Genomic DNA, 25,570 nt, shown 5'->3' with positions numbered 1-25,570 from the left:
AATAGGGGTAATAAAGCAGTGAATCAGAGAGTAAGGGGTATATTTTTAAACTGTAGCTAAATAGATTAGTCCTTATTGGACTCAGATATTTATCAGAAAAAGAGAAGATGAAAGTATCAGAATATATTAATTCATCATTTTGCAGGCAGATACTAAATGGAATTACCAGAATGATTTAGAAACAGTCTTAGTCTATTTGAAATGAAGATGCTCTTCCAGTGTTGTCTGGAGATATTGAGAAATAGGTATCATGCACAAAACTGTGCAAATAATACGACTTAACTGTTTTACTTAAGCACCAGTTTTGACATCCTTTGGTTTGTCCAGACCTAAAACTGAAATTAAAGCTCCATTAGAATGCTAAGAAATATCAAGGAGTATGTACTGAAATTAAGATTAGAAAATATTAGCAAAGCTTTCATAGAACAAAGATTTCCATGATTATAAGACTGAATAAAGGCAAGACACTATTATTCTGTAACAAAAAGTGAATTTCTAGAGAAGTAAATATTGATCTGTTTTGGGGCCACTGCTGTCCTTGCCCACCTGTCATACCCATTACTCTATTTTTCCTTTCCATCTGTCGAATGATGGCTGGTGCTCATATGAACAGGTACTGAGCTCAAGCGGGGAACAGACCTGGCCAAAAATGAATCCTTCCCTGCACAACCTTCCTTCTCAACTAATTTTCAACTGGAATAGTTTCCTGGTGCAGTTTATGCCACCTATTTATCGTGTTCTAAGATCAGCTTAAACTCTCATGAAACTGCAACGAAAATTAAAAAATCAGCTTTCTTCAAAATTATGCAGAGCTGATTTAAACTGGTGCATTGCTGTGGACATACAGTAAACTGTAAAAATATTGTCCAAGCTAAAAGATGAGCAGAACAGTACAGTCCTCTTACTTCAGCAACTGAACTGCATGTAACAGCTTCCCCTCCCGCCTTGCGCGCCCCCCCCCAAAAAAAAAAGAAAAAGAAAAAAAGAAAGGGACATAGTTTTAAGATTTCCTGTCAGGACTTCTGGTGGGATAATTTGTCCCTACAGTATATATTCAACTGGGTGATGATAGCCTTATCGGAATGATATTCTAGAAAGACATTGCTGGAGAGCAAACAATATTATAGCTACATTTATCCTCCCAGGCATGTTTCTGATATCCCATTAAGGTAAAAAAAAAGAGCTGGAAAGAGCTGGTGTGCTTAGCTCTGTACAAAACAGTTCCTCTGGAGGTTTTATATCCCCTTTCTAGATTTGCATCTCCCTTGGGCTTTTAGAGTAGCCAAAACTGGGGCAAAATGTAGACCTGAATCCAACCTTTATGTTTCACGGTTGATGTTTGAAGAAGTGAAATAACTTTGGATCTAAGGGATAATTTTGGATTCTTTGAATTAATAACCCTCTTCTCTTTTTCTAAAATATATTGCATACTATTGTATTGCATACTCTGTATTGTGCAAAGCTCAGAGGCTGTAATATTACTATGAGTATACGGAGCAGTATGTAGCTGCACCTCTCCAAAGTGGAACTTATGTTGTCAGTCAGGGCGGGCTGCAGGTGTAGGTGGCTGCCCAAAGCGGTGGACCATTGGGCGAGAACAGCAACGGCTCTGCTCCTATTTTGTTTCCAAAAGTGTGGAGTCTGGAAATTGCAAGCATTGCCTGAATTGCCAACACTGAGTGCTGGCAGTCCTTTATTAAGGAGGAAATTAGTGAATGTGAGCAGTATGTACTGCTATGAGGGGCTATCTCTTCTCTGCCCTTCATATCACCCCCCCCCCCCCCTTTATCCCCTGATCTCCTGACCCTCTGGCAACAGCAGGAGCAGCAAGCCAGGTTGCTCGATACCTTCCTCTGTGTTCACTGCCTTTTTTCCTTCCTGGGCACTCTCCTCTTCTTCCTCCTGGAACTTTCTATTACCAAGGAATGACTCAGTCCCAGGCCTTCATTCTTAGAGAAGGCAAAGACTGAGAAAGCTTGACCTAGGTTTGCCATCAGCTATGATTCAAGATAATCAGTGTGCTGCCTTGCTCTGGAGGACAGAAAATGTCATCCCCTCTCTTCATGAAACATACAGTGTGCCGCATTCATGCAGTCAGATACTTACGCTGATGAATATGAGGGAGAAAGGTGGATTTTTCCCTCTATCTGTAAGCAGAGTAGTACTGTTTTCCACCTTGGGTCAAACATCATAGGAGCATGATTAATTAAAAGACAAAAAAGAGTTTTTTGTCTCCTCTGAATAACCTCCATTGAGGCTCTTTTCTCCTCTGAGTGGACACATAAGATCTGCAAGAGTCTAAAAGTAATAGTTCTCAGATTGTATCAGGCATTGCTGAACAAGCATAACCACCTTTTCTGTGTGCATATACATAGTATCCTGCAAAATAATTTTAAAAAATACTTTTTTTTCTGTTTTGTTTTAGCCTCTCTTTTGACTAAGCAGTGATGGTTTGCAAAAATCTGGTTTGGATATCAAGAAAAGTTTCAAATTGTTGTACGGTAGTGTTTCCCAAACCTTAAAATTACTGTACAAAAGCAAGAGAAGCTTTCAATTATGACTGTGTAGAGAGGCTTACCTGAGTCAGCACTGAGGATGCATTCATGCCAGCAATAACTGATTCATCAATGAATGGCCTGTGTGTAGTTTAAATATGCTGCTGTACTTGGACATTTGCCACCGATTATCTGATCAGCATTTGTGGCTGATCAGGAGGAACAAGCTGCAGTGTCCTTCAGTCTCCTGGCTCCCTAGCCTGCATTCCGATGCCTCACATAGGTGTCTTAGGCAATCCCAAAATATGAATGGTGTCAGGGTAGAATGAAAAAGGGAGTATATACTTATGCCTTAGGGAGGTGGGGAGGTTATGCTTGTGGTTGTTGTTTCAGAGGGATAGATTTATGTGAGAGGAGGAATGGGATCCTCTTGCCTCTATACACAATACACACTGGAGTGACTGCTGATGGTCAATACCTAAGTCATCTGAGCTTGGAATTCTTGTTGGAATGTACTTTTTATGATAAGAGGATATTCCTAGTGTTTTCTGGCACTGTATGTGGTCCAATCTTAGTTATGGTCAATTTTACAATATAATTTTTCTGTACTTCTGCTGTATAAATAGAACTGAAGAATTGTTTTTTGCCTTTCCAAAAGAAGAATATAAAGGTTAACATTTTTTTCTTAGTTAAACAGCTGAATGCAACAACTGCTTGTTAAAATATGTCTACCTACAAAGGTGAGGGGGAGAACAAATTCATTCCTTTTGCAGACCTTTAATTTTTGTTTTGTAATATACTCATTCTGTTCTTCTAGAAGTGACATTTTTTTAGCTATGAAGTATTCAAAAACTTATTTTACAATCCATTTGAGATACAAGCTCATCAGGACATTTTGAGGTTTATGTTTTACTGTCAGCTTTCCAACATTCATTTGGAAGGCTTCTGTCTAATAGATATATTAAGGCACTATAAAACCATACTCAATAAAATCCTTTAAAATGGAATAAGGCAATTAAAACATAGTAGTAGGGCATGAAGATCCTGATCCTAATGAATGGGATTCAGAGCATAATGCATTATTTTATGAGAAATATCTCTGCAAAATTTAAAGGAGACTGTAGTATTTCAATAAAATATTAATATGTACTATAATGAGGCATTAGATTTCTATCAATAGTAGAACATAAATGATCGTCAGTTCTCACAGTTAAAAAAAAAAAAAAAAAAGCAACACATTTTTCATTAGGTATGAGAGTCCAGGGGTAGATAAGGCTTGGTATTTTTTTTCTTTGAAATCTCAGAATTATATGTGTTTGCTTCATATTATGCTTAGTCTATTCATTTCATTCTACATTGGAGAGAAGGTCCTTATTTTATTCATTTAGACTTTAATGTCCAAATGAAACAGCAAGTCTAGCAGACATCAGAGATTCATTTCAACTGAGGTCAAAGATGTAACTTCAAACTTGTTCCTACAGTATTCCCAAAGAGTGCAGCTAAGCTGACAGGTTCTGGACACTTCCTCAATTGATGGATCTAAGAAAGCTCTTGAATACATCACATTGCACTAGCAACCTGAGCCAGCTTTATGACTGACAGAACAAGTACAATTTTCTGTACTTCCTTTCTGACTATGCCGTATTCAGACTCATCAAGAAAGTTGACCTTTGTGGGAGTAAAGAGACAGAGACAAGTCACTGCAAAGCAGGAAGGGAGAGACGGGAAAAAACTCTACAGCAGTTAAATAAAAAAAAGACAAAAAACCTGTAACTATTTTAGCTATTAAAGTGCAGAGCACTACTGAATATTTATATACTTCTACAGATCTATATGATTCAATACATATTTTTTTAAAGACAAACAAGAACAACTTTGGATTTCATTCATTTTAGTTAATGAAGTTTATTTCTGAGTTTTGTTTCCTTCCTCGTGAAACTTCATCATCACTAAGTCCTATAAATGGAGTAAAGTTCTGCAGCTAACATATTACATGTGGATTTTAGAACTATATTGAATTAGGTCAGGATTTCATCTGTAGTTGACTGAATTACATTAACGAGGGCACTGAGAGAGACTGCTGTAGGGCAAACATATTTTTGGTTCAATTCTGATAAGGACAGACTGCCCTCAGCTACAAAAAAGTAATTTTTTATTGGAATAGCTGCAACAATTGTCATTTGTATCGGTTATCATCGAGATGTAGCTAGATCCAAGGATACTAAAATTCATGTGTGTCTCCATTCTCTGCAGTTTGATGATGACGACATATTTCCTATCAGTCTTTGTACTGTTGTGTATAGTCCCCTCCATCATACCAGGTGCACCCATATCCTGGTGAGAGTGAAACCCCTCTGAACATCTTCTTGTCCTGAAAAGCAGTCTTGTCACCGACTCTGATGTAAGTACAGCCATTCCCAGAATGCTGTGAAGGGTGTGAGATACCTGCTTTATGTTCTAATGGTAAACTGAGGCAACCTAAACTTGCCTAAAGCTTGTGTGGAAACAGTTTCTAAACATAGACTGCTTTTAAAGGATAAAGTAGGGGATGTCAAAAATATTAGGAAAGAAAGAAGCATTTATTGAAGACAACGTCTTTTTAACCTAGTACACTCTCTCTGTGTTACTTGCTCAGCTGTGTTTAAGGAGGCAGGGAGCTCATAGTTCCCTAGCTGTCTTTCCCTGTCTGCTCTCTGTCATATGTCCCATAGGTATCTTCCCATGCTATAAAGGTTGCTGAAATACTACTTCCCCTGCCCAAAATTCCTAACTTCTCTCTTTACATTTCTTTCTTCTACCATCTAGTTTTCTTGTTTAGTCTTTTATAATTTTTCACTCCTTCAAACGCTGTTAGAGATAAGAAAAACCTGCCTGTTCCAGTCTTAGCCACTTCCATAGTGGCCTTCAGCCACAGTCTCAAGGTGGATTCACTGAATCAACTGAGATCTCAAAAACCAGCTGAGTTGTTGAACAAAACATTTTCACTGGATAACATAGACAGTAATTGACTCTATTGTCTAGAGCATTTCAGTGCAGTGAGTTTTGAAGAAGTAGAGGGGTAACTACATAATATTAACCAGAGTACTTAAATAATAGAAAGAAATTCTCTAAATTATTATGGTACTTTTCATTAATGGTAGGCATGTATGCTGGCTTAGCATTCATTCAAGGAGTCCATTAATACCAAGGTTTCACTCTCTGTTGGTAATTAAGGTTTTACCAAAAGGTAAAATTTCTTTGAATAACGAGAGAGACCTAAAGGTGGTAAATTTGTGTATTCCAGCAAATACTGAGGAATCTTATTGTTTAATTTACCAGCTTATCTGTTTAAAAACTGTTTTCTAGCTTGAATGCCCATTTTGCCTTCTCCAGGACTACCTGTTTGCTCAAAAATAAGCTTAACTAATAAGCTATGAAAGTGTCAACAACTGTTCTTGTTTCTCTTCATTATAATTAATGTTTGCAGTGAGTAATTTAATTAAGAAAATGAAATAAAAAACTTGAAAAATAAAATATTTGTTAACTATTCCAACATGCCCAGAGCACACAGGTACACAGTGGTATGTCAGGCGTTACTTGAATCTTAGCTTATGTGATGAACAAAACCCAAAAATTAAAAACAAATTTTGTAAATGTTAACTGTATAAGAACACTTGACTGAGTTTTAAGGTGGCAGATTATATACTTCTAATTTTATAATATAAAGCGGTTGAATTCCCATCAGCTCAGGGGCTGCCCTGGTGTTAAACATTAATCCTCTAGGATATTGAAGAACCAGTTGTAACAAGCTTACTTAACTAGGGAAGAAGGAGACTGCCTAGCTGACAGTATAACTTCCACAAACTAACACTTATTATAAATATATATCTATGATGGTAAACACACCATCTTCTGAGTGTGATCTTTGAAGCCTTAGGAAAAAAATTAGATCAACAGGCACAACTCAATTCTATTAAAAAAAGCCCCTCTGAGACATGTGAAATACACCACCTTCATTATGTTCTGCTTCCTGTAATATTAAAGAAATTGTGAGATTGCAATTGTGAGATTGCAAGATGAGAAATAGCTAAGTTTTCTATTTCTCATTTCATTATAATTCATTTAAATCTGGGTCACCAATAGTAAGCAATCTAGTGTCATCTTTTAAATAAATAAATATACTTTAAAATGATAATATTAAATCGGAACATGACATTAGCAGCAAAGATTTCATTTAGTAAAAAGAAGCTTCTTATTTTGTTCACAGGGTTAACGTGGCTGTATACCTTCATGGGTAACATCCTGTTCTAACAGTAATCGCTCTACCCAAGTCTATATCGCTGTTCAATCACTCCCAAGGACGTTTCTGAAGAGAAGTGTCCCTGCTGCAGCCATGTTCCAGGTTTTGGGCCTTTCAGGAGATGCCCAGGCATACTCACTCTCCTTGGTTCTGGGTTCATGGCATTTGCCTATAAGCCTTTAGGCCCAAGCTAAGCTCTTCCAGAATGTGCTCAGCCCCCTGGACTGATAAGTGTCACTCATATCACTGCACTGACACTGAATGATGCCTTTGGGGATAAATTTCAGGGCCATCTGACATGCGTCTAATGTTCACAGAAGTCCCATGGTAGTACAGGAACGAGGAGTGAGAGGATCTGTATTCCAGCTTCTGCTTGTGCAGCATGACAGATTTGCAATTTAAACCAGGAAAAAGTGATGGAGAGATGGATGGGAGTCAGCAGAAGGCAGGACGTTCATCCAACATGATAAACATTTTGCATGAGATTAAAACAAAAGTTTTCTCGCTTGCATATTCCAGCACATGAGCTGTCAGCAGCATTTCTGGCTGTTCAGAAATGACTGTGCCAGCCTTTTTTAGTGGGTGAAAGATGAGGGGCTGTGCCTGAGTAGTCAGTGGCTGCAGCCACATAAGGTAGCTGCTGAGAGACAAAACAGCTTGGTACACAGATGCACGAGCTGTTGGCTGCCATGGCACCACTGTGTTTTACTGTCACAAGCCCTAAGCCTGCTGTAAGTAGTGTGGGTCACCTAACAACTGCGTTTCAGAGCACAGATGCTGCTTCTGGAGGCGAGTCGGAGGGTGGCGGTATGGGGCGTGCTCTGTGTGGAAGCTGGCACCAAGACCTGGGGGTGGCAGCTGCTGTTGCGACTTTCCTCAGTACGATCAGCTTTCCACATAGCTTTTTAAGGAGAGGACAAACTGTAGATGTAGATTACGGCTTGTGTTCATGGAGAGGATCTGATACCGTGATTACTTTCTAACAACCCCGATTGCACGGCCAGCCTAGGGATAAGATGCTTTGCTTGTCGTGAAGTTTTTGCAGATGCACACTGTGATGCACTGTTGTGTGATATAGTGGAGGGACTCTGCCTCAAGGCGGACTAGTAGGAGCAGACATACCTTTGCCTAAAACTGCTGCTACTTCTTCAAAGTTAATGTAATATAATACTCTTTATTACTTAGATAGAAATTACTTTGCACATGGTTTTCTGCCATGAAACCATAACTGTAAGTGAAAGCATATTTAAGAAAGGATGGCTCTATGTTCTTTCGTGACAGGTATTTGTATCCATCAAAATATACAATGAAGTGCTCAAAGTCACAGGCAATGAAGCATGGTTTATATTTATTATGGTAGCTGTATTACAACCCATTAATAACATTGAATATGATAATGGAACTTAAGCTCTTTGCCTGATCCATACAAAATAGACAATTAATTATATTCTATTTTTTTCAGATTAATAGTATGTATAAGACAGAGACTGACATGTCTCCTACAGGTATACAGTACTACTCCTTGATATGTTGAAAATGACCTTTTAAATAAGGTCAGGCTAATGTCTGATGTGTCCTCTCTCTTAAAGATTGGACAAGGAACACAGTGATCTAGCCAGTACTTAAAATTTCATTTATTACACTTTGTATATGCATTAAGTTGATTAAAACAGTTTATTTAGATAGAATGGTTTTATTTTCAAACTAATTCTGTCTCTGTTCTTAATGCCAAACATCCTGGCTAGTAGCCTTTTAGTAGCACAGCACAACTGTATAAAAGATGAGTAATTTCTGAAGCAATTTCTCTGAAAATTGAAAAATTCTTAATTTTAAGTCTATACACATTTTTTAAATAGGGCATTCTTTTATATTTTCACCCATCATGTAATCCTTGGTTAAGTCAGCTTTCATTAATTAGATCTTTTATGTATTGAGTAGATATGTATGCACTATTTATTGCATTGGTACTGGCTGTGTGTAATGTTATTTTAAAATCTTCACTATTTATGAAGATTACAGCATTGGGAGATATAAAATAATACTTAGTATATGTTTGCTTAACTCTCATAATAGCAACATCACTTCTAGTCCATCAATTCCAAATCAGACATAGAACCAAGCTTACGTTACCAACAAATGGTGGGGAAGATTTAGAAAGCATAAAGCATTCCTCTGAGAGGAAGCACTCACCATGGTATTCTAGGATACATTAATCATGATTAGATATTCATAAGGGCAGTGTAGTAACTGAGATTCAGTTCATTTTCCACAAAATATTGAAATGTATACAAGGGTGAAAAGCAATGGCAAGAGAGAGAAGAAGGGAGATAATGACTCTCATTGCTTTTCCTCAAGAAGCAAAAGAAATTGTCTACCACTCAAGGGTGAGTAGCTCATCAACAAGATTACTTGTCTGTGCCAATTCTGTGAACTTCGCGTGTAGTTTTCTTTGCTTTTTTTTGTTTTTGCTTTTTTTTAAAATGACTGAGAAATATTTGACTGAATGGTATACTACTTTTGACACATCCTTTTTTTGGTAATAAAAATAGATAAGCTATATTTTTCCCTCCAGATTTGTTGCTGGTGGCTTAGTAACTGAATGACAGAAACAGTTATTCTCAAAGTAATCACCCCTCTATTGCTCATTATGACATTAGTTTAAAGATAAATCAGGCAATGTACATCAGACACGGGTATCATAAATATCTGTAATTTGCATATATGCATATTGAAGGTAACATACAACTTCCATTGTATACCAGTTTAAGGTGTCTAGGAAGTCTTTGCTTACAGAAGAATGTACATTGAACTTACTAGTGGTGAATAAAGTTCAAAGAGGTTGGATATTCAGTTTACATAAGACCATCTACCTCAGAATTTCAATATGTGTTTGAATCCTATCCCAGTTATTGATAATACTTGTGAGTTTGAGTACAGTTCAAGGTTAAAGTACCTTATTACTAGAAAATTACTGAAGACTATCCAGCATCAGTTATCAGAACTGGAAACAAGAACAACAGTTTAATACTTTAACATCAGTAGCCTAAGCTAAGTAAAGAGGTATTATATTATTTTCTCTTATTTTGTCCTGTTTTTAACAAGCAAAATAGTGATTTAATTCAGCATCTTGCAGCATAGACTACTTCTGAGACTGTTGGAAAGTTTCAAGGATAAAGGATGAGTCCCAACTGCTCTGCTGACCAGACTAAATTGTGCTTGATTTCATGGTGCCAAATGTGTTCAATGACTGCATTTTTAATCAAGAATGTATACAGTTATATTACCAAGCAGAATTTTCTTTCAGGAAATAAATGATTAAATAAAAGATAAAAGAATCTTCTTATGGATAAAAATTTTTCAAGAAGTTTCAAATTAAGTGAAATGAATAGAAATCACAGGGGAGAATTCTGCACTATGCATCAAATTCATGAATGCTCCGGAGATGGGCTAAAAAGTAAGATGACAGAGCTTTCTAAGGATCTAAAGTTAGGCAAATCTAAATCTGATATGGAAGAATTTACTGTGCAGTGAAAAATAAGGAATACCCATTCACTGTTCCACATCCTTTGCTTTATCCCTTCTCAGCTTTTAAGGCAAATCTAAGGCTGACAGAGAAAACTGCAGAAGTAGACTACAATACAGATCAGCAAATTAATAAGTAGTAATTAGATAGTAGTAATTAAATAGTATTTGCTTCTCTTTAAAGTATCATATTAGTGCTTAGCACAAGTAAACAGTCAGAGAGAGGTTTTTGAAAATGTAAGGTACAGTTTTATTAACAGCTGCTTAATGGCAGCTGCTAGTGAAGTAGGTAAAAATTAAAACAAATGTATAGGATAAAGAACATTTAAACAATAGAGTGGTGAAAATATAGTGGTGGGACTGAAATATATGTCTTATTTTGCAAGGCCTTAGGAGTAGCTCAATATTTAAATGATTCCAAAAGACAAAAAGAGGTCAGACAATAATCTCTAGAAAATGGCAGCTGATGGTAATAATCAGCATGTAAGTGATTGTCCTGTCTTATCTTGAAATCTTTACAAATATGTAAGAACTGTATTGCGATGCGTAGAGTTTGCATTTCTATAAGTGTGTTATACAAAGTAGTAGCATGTGTGAACAAACACATCACTGAAAAAGTGGTAAAGGTCACATGGGAATATAGCTGTTTGACACGGATTTCGCTACTTTCACAAGCAAGTTCACACACTGCTTTGTGGGTGATGCTTCAGTAATGTGACTAACCCAAGAAGAAGAAAAATCTCTTTCTAATAGCACTTCTCTGAAATTGCCAGATATAACTGAATAGCACTTGCCTAATTCTCGTATTGTTTCTTTCAAAGCTGGCCTCTCCTGTGTCTTCTCTGGCAGTACGGCTGCTTAGTGCAGATCCTTAGTGGTGAGTGCCCTGGGAGACAGACAGCAAGATTAATGCCTTATTCATCTTTAATTAAAAAAAAATCCCCCCTCCCCCTGAAACTTCAGAGTTCTCAGAAATATATAGATAGACTGTATGGAAAATTAAAGTAGAACTTTCTTTTCCACTCTTCCAAATAGCGATAACAGAAAAATGTGAAAGACTCTAAGTTGATTGTACTGAGGAGCTCTACAATGAACTATATTTGTTGAGCTCTCATATTTAAATTTTTTTTAATTCATATTAATAATGCTTTATATCTTTGATTTGCAGCAGTATTTCCTCTGAGACATAATTTTGATTATGATATTTAATTCCGTCAACCACTTCTTTGATCCTGAAATTCCTTAAGCCCACTTATCGTCAGTTCTTGTGAAAGATACATTATTTTATATAATATCCTGTGCATTTAATAAAAGCAGGCTGTCATTCATATGACACTCCTATATATGAATGACTTCAAGTCATTCATATATTCGACTGTAATGAATAGGTTATTAAAAAGGTTTCTGATAACTTAAAACTCTGTATATATACCCTGATTTGAAACCAACAGAAAAATAAAAGTGGAAATTAAAGCAGTCACATACAATAACCCTCCCAAAAGCAACTACTATGTAAATGTGTAATTAGCAAAAAAAAAGTTAACAGAAAAATTAACGGAAAAAGAAATTAACAGGAAAGAAAAGGTTATCCAAGCATTCGAATACAAAACCTGTCAGATTATGATAAACATGTAAACAAGATTTACCATACTAATGCAAAATTGAGTTCATAAATACATCATTTTGCCTGCCCCAAAGGGGCATGATATAGGCATCCTTTAAAAAAAAAATGACATTTTTTTCCATGGTATTTTTGTGATCATTTGGTAATATAACCATTACAAGGAAAGCATCAGAATCATTTATTTACTATTTGTGCTGCACCCCCAAATAAAAATAAGGACTCAGTTATTTTAGGTATCATGAATATGTTGAAGTTGATGTTCTATTTCTTTTTGCCCACCTATAGAAAGTAACAAAATCTGGAGCTGGAATGAAGCTTTTAAAATTCATTTTTCTTCCGTCTATTTAATCTAATTCATTAAAAATATAGGTCTTTAAATAGAAATCATATTTTTTCTTAAAATAGAGACTTAATAATAGCATTATTTTAAGGAAGAACTACATTTCTGGTACTATATTTTAAGGAAGAAATAACCACTTAAGTTGTGCAATAAATTCAATAGAAAATTTATGAGACTTTGAAAAAAAATGATTTTTTGTTTTCTTAAAAGACAAATAAGAACTGCAGATACCATATATACTTCTGGCATTTTAGACAGAATCTGTCCTAAAAGCTGACTTCTTCTTTAATTTATATTTTAAGTGTTCATCCAAGTAACAGGCAGTGAAGTCAGAAGACTGAACATGTAATAATTTTCTCTTCTTTGGACAAGTACAAAGGAGCAGCTTTTTAAGGTCAAACAATTTTCAAAACTATAAGGACTCTATTCTTTTACACCACATGAGGCTAAAATGTATGCAGTTTAGATGGGAGGGTGGTGGAATGTGGCTGCCCTTACCGTCTTCTTTGAAATGACTGTTCTCCAACCTATTTTTCATTGAACAGAGAGATATTCCAAAAGTGCACAAAAGGGACAAAGGTTCAAGTGTGCATAGCTAGTTTTAGCGTGCATAACTGTTAAACTAACCTGATTCTGACACTGAAAGTTAACAATAAACTATTTCCAAAGAATGTATTCAATAAACACAAATAAAGGGTGGTTTTTTTTCAAGATTAGAAGTCAAGTTTCTTTCTTTTTTTCTTTTTTTTTCTTTGTAATGGACTTGGTTTTCCTATTGCTGTTACTGGAACAATAACATGGAGGAATGGAGGAAGTGGAGGAAAATGCCATTCCATGATATTCTCAGAGTTCTGAAATGATCTTGTATAGTATTGCATGTCACTGTGCTAGAGTTGCTTTAATAACCCCATATTCAAAAGTCCATTGGAACACCTGCCTAGCAGTTCTGTTGTGGTGGGAGTACAAAGGTGGAAGCCGTAAAAGAACTTTTCCACTGTGTCTTTTTTTATTATCACTTTAATATCCAGTTACCAGACAGGTGTGAAAGAGCGAGCTTTAACTTGTTTATGTAAGATATCTCTCTGTAATAGAGCATGTTCTCTTTGCTTCAGATCATTCACTGCTTAAAATACCCTTTAAGGGATCTCCTATGAGAGATACCGCTATTATGTATATTTGAAGAGCTAGAGTACAAAAGAAATGCAACTGGAAGTGGGAACTGTTGGAACAAGAAAGGCAATAGTAAGTAAGAAGAAATCTTAAATTGCTTTAATAGGGAGACCAAGAATGAGATTGTTCATGATGGAACAAAAGGTGGGTGGTGTTAAGGTAGCATGATACAGTAGTCTCAAGTCTGACGCTGAGTTAAAAGTCAATGAAAGCTGGGAAGGGTTGGTAAAAGTCAGCTGTGATGAGAATGAAACAGGAGAAACTGTAAATTGGCTTTACAAAGGGTGGTAGACTGCCCCAAAGAAGGGCAGCTGGCTCATGTAGGGTCCTGTTACTGAGACCTGGAACAGAGGTAAGGCTGGAGTCTATTTAATACAGTTGTTCTTGATGTCTCCGCAGGAATTAGTTCTATGCAGCCGCTGCCTTCAGGTGAGTGTGAGGCTACAGCTATATGAAGAATGATAGTAGTCAAAATCACAGTTTGTATAATGGTATTGCCAGGAGCATGGCTGTAAAATGATACAGGATAATAAGTGATTCCCTGCTTGTTCACCTTTTATGCTCGGCTGAGTTCCTATAAAAAAGGAAACGATAGGCAAGACTTTAACATTCTACACACACTCTGGGCTCTTAGGACACCCTTCTGACTTTTTATACCTATTCATGTATATCTTTGTTCTTACCAGAGATCTCTACATTGGCAGGATAAGTGAGCAGCTGGGTAGAAAGGGAAAAATTTAATACTCGCTCATGTATAAGCCAGCCTGTATAGAAATTGTACATTTCTATCCCCTGTTTCAGGATTGAATAATACTGAACAGAACAACTTGCACATATCTCAAAGTGATGAGGAACAGTTTGCTGTGTTGTCTCTTTAACATCATAGTTTTGATATAGATACTGAGCATCTATATTAAATATTGAATATCTACAATAGGCACTGAGACCCATAGTGAAATGAACATTTTTAGGCCCAGTAGGCACCATATAAGGAAAACTCTCATGCCCTGTGTACCTATAAAATCTGTGAGTATGATTGTTATAGGCCTTCCATGATTCTGATCTTACCTTTACAGAGTTATAATGTCTTTGTCTTCCCTCAAAAGCAACCCTGACACAAATTGTCTATGATTTTTCAGTATTCCTTTCAAGGCTCTTCTCTTTCTTCTTAAGCTCAGAATATAAGTTTCTCAAGGTTTTTAAAATTAGAAACAGTTCTGTGCTTTTTGTAGACTGCTGTGTATCTCCCTGTCTAATATTAATATATAATATCCTTATTTTAAGGATATTAGGGATTTAAGGATCTAACCCATCCTAATGGGTTGTAATTTAAATGTATCACTGTAGCTGGATAATATAGGACTAGCTCATCAAACCAGTGCGGTTTTGTCAGGAAAACTCAAATTTTGTGTTCAGAAGAATAGGAAATAGTTTTATGATGAGCTGGTTTACAAAGGTACCAGAAGTTTGCAATCATCACAAGCTGGGTTGTCCTGGTGACTGCACGATGACAAACTGATGGACAGAGGGCAGATGAGGTGGTCAAGATATGTAACTAGCTACATGTAGATGTATGCATACCATATTGTATGCAATCCACCGTGTAGATAACAGTATTTGCTGTTAAAATTTACCTTTACAATATAAATTCCAGAATTTTTAAATCAACCAGCTGGTTGATTTAATAAATAAATATTCAAATTGAATAGTTAAATATTCAGATTGTAAATGGATGAGTATCCTTCTGTTCTTTCCCAGGAACAAGAGGTTTTATCAGCCATTAAAGATGGCCTTATCCTTTCCTTCTCTCATTCTTTATAAAACACTTCAATTTATCTATGAAGGTGAAATATGTCTAAGCAGCCTACATTTTTTAAGCTTTGCATCAGAATTGAAAAATTGGATATAAATATTACTTCTTTCAGGTTTCAGTGAGTCCTTATACAGTTCTGTAGTTTTGTTTGACTTGTGGGATTTTTAATGTTCTTATACAACTGTCAACAAGGTGCTATTATTTATGCAAATAACCATAGCTATTGAATCCCTTCTGCACTCAGCATAAAAGATAATATGTTGCAATATTATGAAATATTTATTAAGAATTATTTCAAAGTCTCCTCCTGGATGAAAATATTTTTTCTGTTATGCACAAAATAGCTGTAGACAAGTATGAAGTGATACATATGTACAAATCCCTTCCAACAAGAGCATTTGTAACAGCTATTCCTGGGGACAAAAAAAAAAAAAAAATCACTAAATGTCATTAGTGGTAATATAAGCTTATTTTTAAGCAGTTTCCTGGAGAAGTGGCCTGTGACCTAAAGGTCCTTATAAATCTCACTTGCTTTTTTTTTTTTTGGATTTGTTTCTGAGAAGTTCTAGAAAGTTGATGCATTTACCATGGTCGTGCTTTGCTAGTTCAGATTATCTGCAACATAATTGTGGGATTCTGATAGAGAAACAATCAAAAACCCAAACAATCAAAGTAAGGTTTTTCAACTAATCTACCTTGCAGTTTACATCTGATTGCAGTTCATTCTGGGACAAGATTTAGGGAGTTTACTTAGCAGACTGGGAATATTCATGTCATGCTGACACATCCAATAAAGCTTACAGAATACACAGAATTTCAATAGTGTAATTTAAAAATTTGTCCAGAACACTGGCAGAAAATACAGTGTTTTGCTTACAGTTTAGACTTTCAATGCCAGTAAGATAGCGATAATAATAATAATAGAGTATAACAGATATTTTACACTAATATCTTTCAGGATGTGAACAGTGCACATGAAGAGACTGTACTTACAAACAAAAAACTGATGACCATGCCACTGATGATCACTTTTTTTTCATTTGAAAAAAATAGTGATGACTTTTTTTAATCACTGCTTTTCTATTATGTCCTATCTTCTTTCTGAGGCTTTTCCTGGTTGTTTCCTCAGTCAAGGTCTCATATGAGTGCTGAATGCAATGAAAGTGTTCAGTTCAGTATATGCCAGTTGATTGTGTCCCAAATACTACTAAATTTTTTCCTGTCAGATGGATTACCCTATTTTGATTATATTTATTCAAGTCCACAAATTGACTTGAATAGCAGCATTGTAAACTTTTATCATATGACTTGCACCAAAATAATAGTGCACTCTGTCACTGAACTATTACATTTTATTTTGACAGAAACAGACCTGTAAAGATGTTTATGTGGTGGTCCGCTGTTTTATTTCTTGGATGCATTTTGTTGGGAACAGACGGGTGGCCAGCCAAGGAAGGATACGACTTTACGTCCTATCAGCCTCTAGTAAGATTACGCCACAAGGTATTGACTGTTCTCTATTACTTCTTGCTTTTATTGCATGGTCAAGGGATAAGTTACTTACCAGCCTCTTATTGCTTGTATTTATTGGAGTAATGATTGGAAATTAAAAATGATCCAATATCATGCGTTCCTATCTCATTGTATAGGGAGAAGGTACTCATAACAGAAGCCATTGAGAGTTCTCCTTAAATATAATTAAAATATTAGTCTATTAGCCTATTACTGTAACTGTGTATGTTAAATATAGGAAATTTCTAACAAATGAAAAATAAAATATGAAAATTTAAATTTGATTACGAAATTGTGTGTCCTCTAGGGAATGTTGTTCAACCAGAACAAAGAATACATCAGGTCCTGGTCAAGCAAATATGTGCATATGTGCTTAACCATAGCACACAGGTATTCCCTCTCCATTTTTGGCAAAATCAGAAAATTTGACTCATTAGTTTATTTCCATTTGTCAGCTTGAAACAAGGTAAAATCAAAATGGTGCAAGAAAAAAAACTTTGAAATCTAGAAAGAATTAGAGAAACTAGCAGGGCATCCATGGAATGAATCATGGGAGAAAGAAAGTACATGTACAAAAGAACCCCATGAAGAATGTGAGAAGAATCAAGGGCAGGAGGTGAGGTAAACACCTTTTCTCAGATATAGATGGTCCTTGATATTAAAATTAGGTTATATATGGAAGTAAAAGTATGTTGCTGTTCCCTAATAATACTTCTAATCATCTGATAACTCTCGCATTGGAATAAGCTGTAATAAACATTACAAGGTTAACATTGGTGGGATCACACACACACATTAATGTGTTCACACAAACATACACATGTATGTGCATCAAAGGTAGAGAGATTTTCCACCTATTTTTCATTCCTTATACTTTATTAGTTATATTTTATTGAAAAGCACATATGAAATGAAAAATAAACAAAGCAGGCATACATATATGACAGAAACAAATGCTGTAAAATGCAGCAGAAGTTAATGGCACGTCCTGTAAGATGGTTTTGTATTTTTAAAAAAGATAAGGTTGAATGATAGAAGAGAATATACAGAAATAGGAAAAAGAATAATGAAAATATGAAATAAAATTTTATTCTGATTTTAGCAAAGAAAATATGGGCACTTATTATTTTCTAAGCAATATTCTAGGTAAAATTCTAGGTGATTTAGTATAGTTCAGTTCTGGTATTAAGGATATGTATTAGTCTACACAAACAGAAATGCAAAACTATTCTAAAGTGAATTTTTAAAACCAGTTCTGACATAGGCATGGATATTCAAAATATTTAAACAATATTGTTAATGAGACTTGCTGCTTCAATCAAGCATTTAATATTTCAAATGTTTATAGATTAAGTTAATCAAGATAGAATATTTATTACAAGATGATAATAAATATCAGCAAAGTATTATTTACTTTGCAATATATATGCAAGTTTATGAGTGTATAGATTAAAAGAAAGAGTAATCACTCTTGCTCTAGTAACAGGGAATTTGATCTAATTTGGACTGTAGTCCAACCAGAGCAACTCCAAATGTGAGAATACACAAAAAAACAATCCCATTGATGCTTAGGTATTACCACGAAAAAGTAATTGTGTTCACGTTGAGAGCAGGCATTCATATCATAAAGGTTGTGTTGTTTTAAATTAATTATGAACAAATTTTGCTCCTCATGTGCAGAAATTACAATCTGAATGCATTATATATAATTAATTATATGACTTTTAATACAATTACTATAACATAATATAATTAAATTATATATTTTTTACAACTTATATAGTCAATCTAATAGTTGTGGGATTTTATTGATGCAACTTAAGAGGGTTAAAGAGATTTTATCCTATTTTGTTGTGAAGATAATTTAAATGTCATAAAGATATAAAAATCTAAATCAGTTGCCAGATATATTACTTGGGAAAGAGATAACTGCTATCGAAGGCAGCAAAGTCCTCCCTAATGACAGTGAAAAAGGTAAAATATTCCTTATTCCACTGCTTTAATAGGCTGATAGTAAAATATCTTATGAACTAAACTGAGAATTTCTTCATGTTTCAGCAAATAATATTTGTGGCACAAAGTCTGTTGATATGCTGTTCACCATAACCATTTGAAAACATTTTACTCAGGAAAACATTTATATTACATACCTTTATACTGGCCTGGCTTTCTCCCACTTCCAAAAACCCTCTACAATGCCTTCAATAGTTATTGAAGACACCTTTCTTGCCTCATATTCATCATTTATCTGCAATAAATAATCCAACTTGATAGCTCATCTACCTCCCAGTTTAGACATTGCCTACAGGAGCTTTCTTATCTCTGTGTTTACCTGAGTTGCATTCAAAAAGGGGCTATAAACATACATTTCGCCTGTAATAGAATATTCAAATATGTCATTATCTTCCTCCGCTGATGGCAGTGCCTGTGTTCTTGGTTTTCACAGTCTATCTGGGTTTTTTAGATTATTTGCAATAGACTAAATGTATAATACTTTGTATAGTACTTTGACAATTATATGGTCATATGCTACTTTAGGTAGATGAGAACATACAGCTGCTTTAAATTCTGACACCATAATTGTATGGAACACATCCCCTTCTTCAGTGGTGGAAATAACTAGTAAAATTGGTCTCATTGCTAGAAATTTTCAGTGTTGCAGTGTGTGAGAGTCTACATGCAGTTTTTCCTTAGAAGATCATTATGCTGCCTTTAATTAAGAGACCAGCACTTCACATAGGCAGTTGAAACTACTATCTTTCTGTCTCCAATATTAAATTTTTTTGTTAGAACAATGCAGAAAATCATAGTAAATATGCTTTAAGTATTTAAATAACTAACTTCTGAGCCTGGAGCACAATATTTCCTTGGCTAATGCCAGAGTAGTCTGATGATATGAGAAATTGCCGTATTTTGACACTAACCAAAAGTTAGGTCTAATGCCATGGGTATTGCCCATTTTCCAACTTTGCTCTTTATATCCTGTAAACACAGCAGTTTCTTACTATATAGAAATGTAGTTCTGTGTGTTTAAATTAATCAGTAGGAATTACAAGATTTTTTGTTGAGTAGACTTGCTAATTCATTTTATAGTGTATTAATAAAAAGTTTCCACTTTGAAAGGTTTTCACAAGAAGATAATGTTTATGTGAAGGTCTAATTTTATTAGTCATTAGTTGGAACTACTTTATTATTACAATGGTACTTTTAATATCCAGTATCTAAAATGAGCAGCTGACTTCCAAACATTTGGTCTATTTTTCCATAAAATTTCTAACAGACAATCTGAAATAATTTATAACATACAGCGCTAAGCAATTGGTTTCCAAACCCCTATAGCTCAAACCATATAGCTCTAAGCCTTGCAGTTCTAGCCCAATGAAGATCAAATGTTTGATTGCATGGTTTATATATGAAATAGGAAAACAAAGGAAGAGCTGAGTTCTTGTGACTGTCTCACTTTGTTTTAGAAAGGAACTATTCTGCATATATGAACACAAAAGTCCAGTCCCTGCTATGCTCCAAAATACTGTGGTCCAAAATACAAGGTACATATTTTTCCACTGTTATCTTCAAAACAATGCCATTGTTTAGCTTTATTTATGCAATATCATTAATTGCCTGGTCTTATTTAAATGGCTTATCTTTAATAGTTCTCACTAAAATCATCATCAAAATTATAACCTGGAAAAAGAAAAAAAGTAAATGAGCTAAACAATAACTGTGTTGTTCACTGAAATCACAAACATATCTGCAGCCAATGAAGGTATAAAAAGTTTCATTGGTATAAATCACAGTGAGCATGTGATTGCGTACCAGAGTCTTCAGATGGTCAAAAGCTACAATACTATGTACCTAGCAAACTCAAGAAAAGAAGAAATTCTCTACTCTGGAGTAGTTTATAAAATGAGAATTCCCCAATAGGCCTCCTGCTTTGTGCAAGATGAGGTTGAGTATCTCAGGTCCTAAGTGCCCCAGCAATATTCACCTCAGCGTGTTCTACAAGCTTGTTTCCCTGGTTTCTGATGGATCCAGCACAGACCCTCTGCCAGTCATTAGTATGTATAGTCCCAGCTTGTGTGCTGCTCTTCTGGTTTGCTTGGAAGTCAAACCGGGCTCAAGAGCAGCAGAACTGGCTTAGCCTGAAATAGATTATAGCTGTTTTTTTTGCCAAACAGGTAGACATTGGTCTAATTCTGCCTCGTCTATCATATCTATCACCGTTGGCTTGACCTGGAATGGAAAAAGATCATTAGAGAGCACTTCTGATAACTTTATTTACAGTCATCTTCCATCATCAAACTGCATGGCTTACATTTATGTGGTTATGCTGAAAAATATCAGACTGTGTCTGAATAGCATGTGAATTTCTTGTTATGCCAATTAATCTTTCAATCTTCATTAGTCAAAACAATGAAAAAGTTTGTAAGGGACTTTCCATTTGGGAATCTTTCTGCATTGCTGTTGAAGTGTTGTAGATAATTTGTTAATACTTAGGTTCCCACCTGAAATCACTAGAAAGAGTTTCTGGCATCCTAATGAATTTTCTTATGATTTCCATGCCTCTGACAATGAAAGCGATGTCTATGCAACATCTTCAGTAAACAAATGTATGCTGTGAGATTTACAGGTATAAATAGGAAGAAGTCAGTCAACAAACAATGACAGCCAGTTGCTGATTCTTTGCCAGAAGCTAAGAAATACAGAATATAGTTCATACATCCATGTGTGTATTCCAGAGCAGAGTAAGTCTGCCTAACACACGCATGCACAATTCTCCTCTGCAAGCCAGGTGAATTCAAACAGGTAATGGGGGAAAGAGGAGGATCCATAAAACTAACTACAATGCCTCAGTGGGTATCATATCATTATGGGTAGGGAGTTGTTTGTTTTTAATCTCAATAGGCAGTCAGTGAAGACTGCTAATTTAGTCATCATCATCATCTGGATACCTCTTACTGAGGCCTGATTCTGATCTTCTACAGTTAATATACCCTCGCATCCATTAAAATCAGGGTGGTATTGCAGAACTAAGAGCAACCACTGGCTGGGGAGGATGGGCAGAGGTAGGAGGAGCAAAGATCGGGTGAATGAGGATAAAGGAGAGAGGAAAGAACTCAGGAATTTGAGCTTAGCCTATACCTGTGGTTATGGCAAGGAGGGAGCTACAATGGGAAAAGGGCATTTGCCCAACTGAACAGGTAGAGAGGGTATGGCAGAGGGGATGCAGTTTTTTTTTTTTTTTTTAAACAGCCTTCATGGGCAACTTTTAGCCACTGTTTTTTATCAAACTAATTCAAGCTATTTCCAACCCAGTTGTTACTCTGTCTTGTTTACAGAAGTGTTAATGGGATCAGATTCAGGTGCACAACAATCAGTGTTTTCTACATTATTTCTGCAGATCAGAATATTTTTGTTCTTCTCTCTGTGAAAAATCTGCCTCTTTCCTCCATCTGCCCTTACAGCCACTGGTTGCTGTTAGTTAGGAGGTTCAGCTCTGATGCTCATTAATTTAAGCCTGAGTGAGATCAGATTTAGGTCCAAGTAAGAGGTGATTGGGCAATAATGACTTTGTCTGAAATGGGACAAAGTAACAGAAAATATATAATATTATAAACATATAATACCAACTTGTTAAAGGCAAATTAGAATGTATAAGTACAAAGCTTAAAATACATGTTTTATATTTAGCCTTTTGTCTAAAGATTATGAATGTTCTCCATGACTAATAGCATGTTCCACATTATAGTGAAACATCCGTACAATATGGACAGGCTAAGCATTCAGAGATTATTTTTTTTTTAATTTCCATTTAGGGTTTTATAGTCAAAAAAGAAACATGCAGAAGGTAGTACTTTAGGATTCAAAAATAGTCTGAGTGTGGCCTTTTCTTTTCTTTTTTTTTTTTGCGTGACCTAGTCTCCAAACAACCTGAGGTTTAAAGTTCACAGTGTTTATCTGAAAATTCTGTTTGGCTACAGGCTCTGACAAGTCATAAAATTTGATCCTCTTAAATTCTCTGTCCTAAAGAGAGAGAGAGAGAGGGAGGAAAAAAATCCATTGCAGTAAGATGCAGCAGTGAATTCTGAAGACTAAGAATAGTGATTTACTTAAGTGTATCAATGCTGCTGTCAGTTCTAAAGTAACATGAGAATTCTCTGTATTTTGAGGGTCCCTGAATCCTGTATCTATGCCCCTGTGCAAATTCCAGGATTTCATTTAAGTAACATGATTTTTTTTTTTTTTTGGCCTTAATCCTTTGTCTAACTGTTGTCAAGAAGTCATATAAAACTTAATTTTTTATTTTGCTTTTCTCAGGGACAGGGAGAATATCTTATGTTCTAATCTGCTAGCTCTTTATAAGCAATAGTATTTAAAGGTGTGGCACTTTTTTTTTTTTGGTCCTGTTACAATCATTACATATAAATATGCTGATATCAATTAAACATGTTATTTATGCTATTTCTTACCACATATTCAAAGTATTTTTTGAAAGAGTCTTAGGAAAGACACCTATAAAATCTCTCTGTAAAGTTTCTTCTACATTGCTTCCTTCGATTCCTAGGCATTTGGGGGAAGGGGGAGGAAGAATGTCAAAGTCTGGAATTAAAGGAAGCATAAAGTCTTTGTATCGTGCTGCCTCCTGTTGCTTCCATTGCCAGCTCATTAGCAACACCTGGCTGTAAACTCTTACTCAGGAAGTCTGTGGGACTAGAAGAGGAGAAGAGGTACATCTTTATCATTGCACTGAAACTCCTGCTGTACTTTTCTTTCGTGTTCCTGACACTGAAAATCACTGCTGTGGAAAAGGTTAATCTCATCCTGTTATTTTAAGGGATGATGAGTTCCACATGTATGATCTAGCTTTTAATTAGCATTGGCTTTTTAATTTCATGTATCATGTACATGTTGCATGTATTGGCAACAAAGACTAAAATATAAAGTAGTGTTATATGGAGTTAATCTGATTATCTTTTACTTTACTCAACTCGGCCTTCTCATGTTGCTTTCTAGGAATTAGATTTCCAGTTAGCTTCTGAATAGATAAGAGAATGGTCTTTGGGCCTTCGTGATATAATTGGGGTTGATGCAAATACAATCTATATCATTCTGATATCAACTATGTTATCAAATTCTTGATGAATATATTTTTCATATTATATTACAATGGCAAATCATAATCACAAATTACAATCACAGTGGCAAAACAAAGCTGGAAGAGATTTGGCTTATATATAAGGTGGGATGCTTCGCTCCTGCTCCCATTTGCACAAATTGGATTAGTAAGATTATGAAAGATGCCAGAGAGGTGAAGTGGTTGTTGCTACATAAAATTATGCATTTTCCAGCTTTTTTTCCCACTCCTTCTTTGCTGCGTCTTATTCTTCAGATCCTTAAAGCTATACTGTATATTATTCAAGCTTTTCTAACTTTTTTTCTATCAGCCAAACTTTTAAACTCATTATTTTCCACTGCTTCTCTTTTTTAAACATTTTTTTCCCCCCAAGGATTTAATACCTATTTGCATTATCTAGTGGATGATGATACATGTAGGCCTTCCTGGTGCAAGAGAAGGGCAGAGAAGTATATTTACTTATCCTTTGTTTTGACTTTTTGCTTATAAACCTATGTGGAATATGGAAACTTGAACAGCATAGGGGTGAAGTAAATATATGGGCTAAACAAACTGCAGAACTTAGTGTACATACTAGACTTCTGTGATGTGTTCACATAAGTAACTCTTATTAGCTTTGTTTATTAAAGTCATGTCCTGTAGCATACACAGTGCTTATAATGTGAAAGATAATATGCAAAATCAATATACAAATATTACAGAATGATGAACTTGGGTTATAACAGTGGCGAGTGCAATCTGCTTTATTGGTATGTAGACAAACTGGGATGTACCTTAGCTTCATCATTTCAAATAAATAACGATCCACTTAATATATGGTTTATTTCTCGCTTTTCTGATTATAATTGGCTAATAAAATTCTGTTTTGAAATGAGAGGAATTATGTACTTCAAATATTTGTTTTTTAACACCAATATACCCTGCAGTTATACAGTATTATATTCTCAACTGAGTAAATGCAGCACTGGCATAAAAGAATAGTATTTCATTTGAAAACTGTAAATTACATTGCCTGATTATAAAATAGAATTAGATTCCTTTTAAATTGACTCCAGTTAGATTGACTAAATATTTGATTTTTAAATTTATATCTCTTGTTGATATCTATAATTTAAAACATCCTTAAGACTCTCCATTCTATATTTCGTGTGGTAGAGAAACAACTTCAGAAAAGTTTTTAACACTAGGAAAATGCCTCAGGAGTTTTAACTCCTTCTTCATTGTGTTTACTTTCTTTTGGAAAAATGATTAGGACAAATTAATCAATGTCTCTAAAAGTGACTGGAGTCCTTTTTTTTTAATCTCAAACATCTGTAAATGAAAATAAACTAGCTCCTTTATCTTGATTTCACATGAAAATTGGAAAATGAGATTTTGTTTTGAAATCTCTTTTCCTGAACTTTTAGCAAATGTAAATACCATCTAGTTCTTTGTGTAGCTTCATGAATTTTTCTCTGATATTTCTTCTGCCTTCACTTAGAATAATTTTACCTGCCTCTTTGTCTTAAGCCTTGCAACTTTTTTAGTATGTAGTAGAGATGTTTTTGTCATGTTACATCTTAACATAGGAACACTTCTTTTTGTATTTTCTTCATTAGGAATAAGACTTCTGTGTCATTTAATGTGAAATGTGTTGTGAGGCAGTCTAGAAAAAATTACAACAATGGACCATATTAAGAA

The 25,570-nt window shown here is 35.2% G+C and overlaps 1 protein-coding gene across 1 annotated transcript in view; it reads left to right on the top strand.

Annotated features, from left to right (window-relative positions):
• The window catches only part of FSTL5 (follistatin like 5), a 330,597-nt gene that overhangs the window by 11,793 nt on the left and 293,234 nt on the right, over positions 1-25,570 (top strand). The window contains exon 2 of the mRNA XM_013951578.2: positions 16,608-16,746. Coding sequence (XP_013807032.1) covers positions 16,624-16,746 — 123 coding nt within the window. The 5' untranslated portion in view covers positions 16,608-16,623. The remainder of the gene's footprint in view (positions 1-16,607; positions 16,747-25,570) is intronic.

This window comes from Apteryx mantelli, chromosome 5, assembly GCF_036417845.1.
Source record: "Apteryx mantelli isolate bAptMan1 chromosome 5, bAptMan1.hap1, whole genome shotgun sequence".
NCBI lineage: Eukaryota > Metazoa > Chordata > Aves > Apterygiformes > Apterygidae > Apteryx > Apteryx mantelli.
This window is presented reverse-complemented; position numbering and strand designations above follow the sequence as displayed.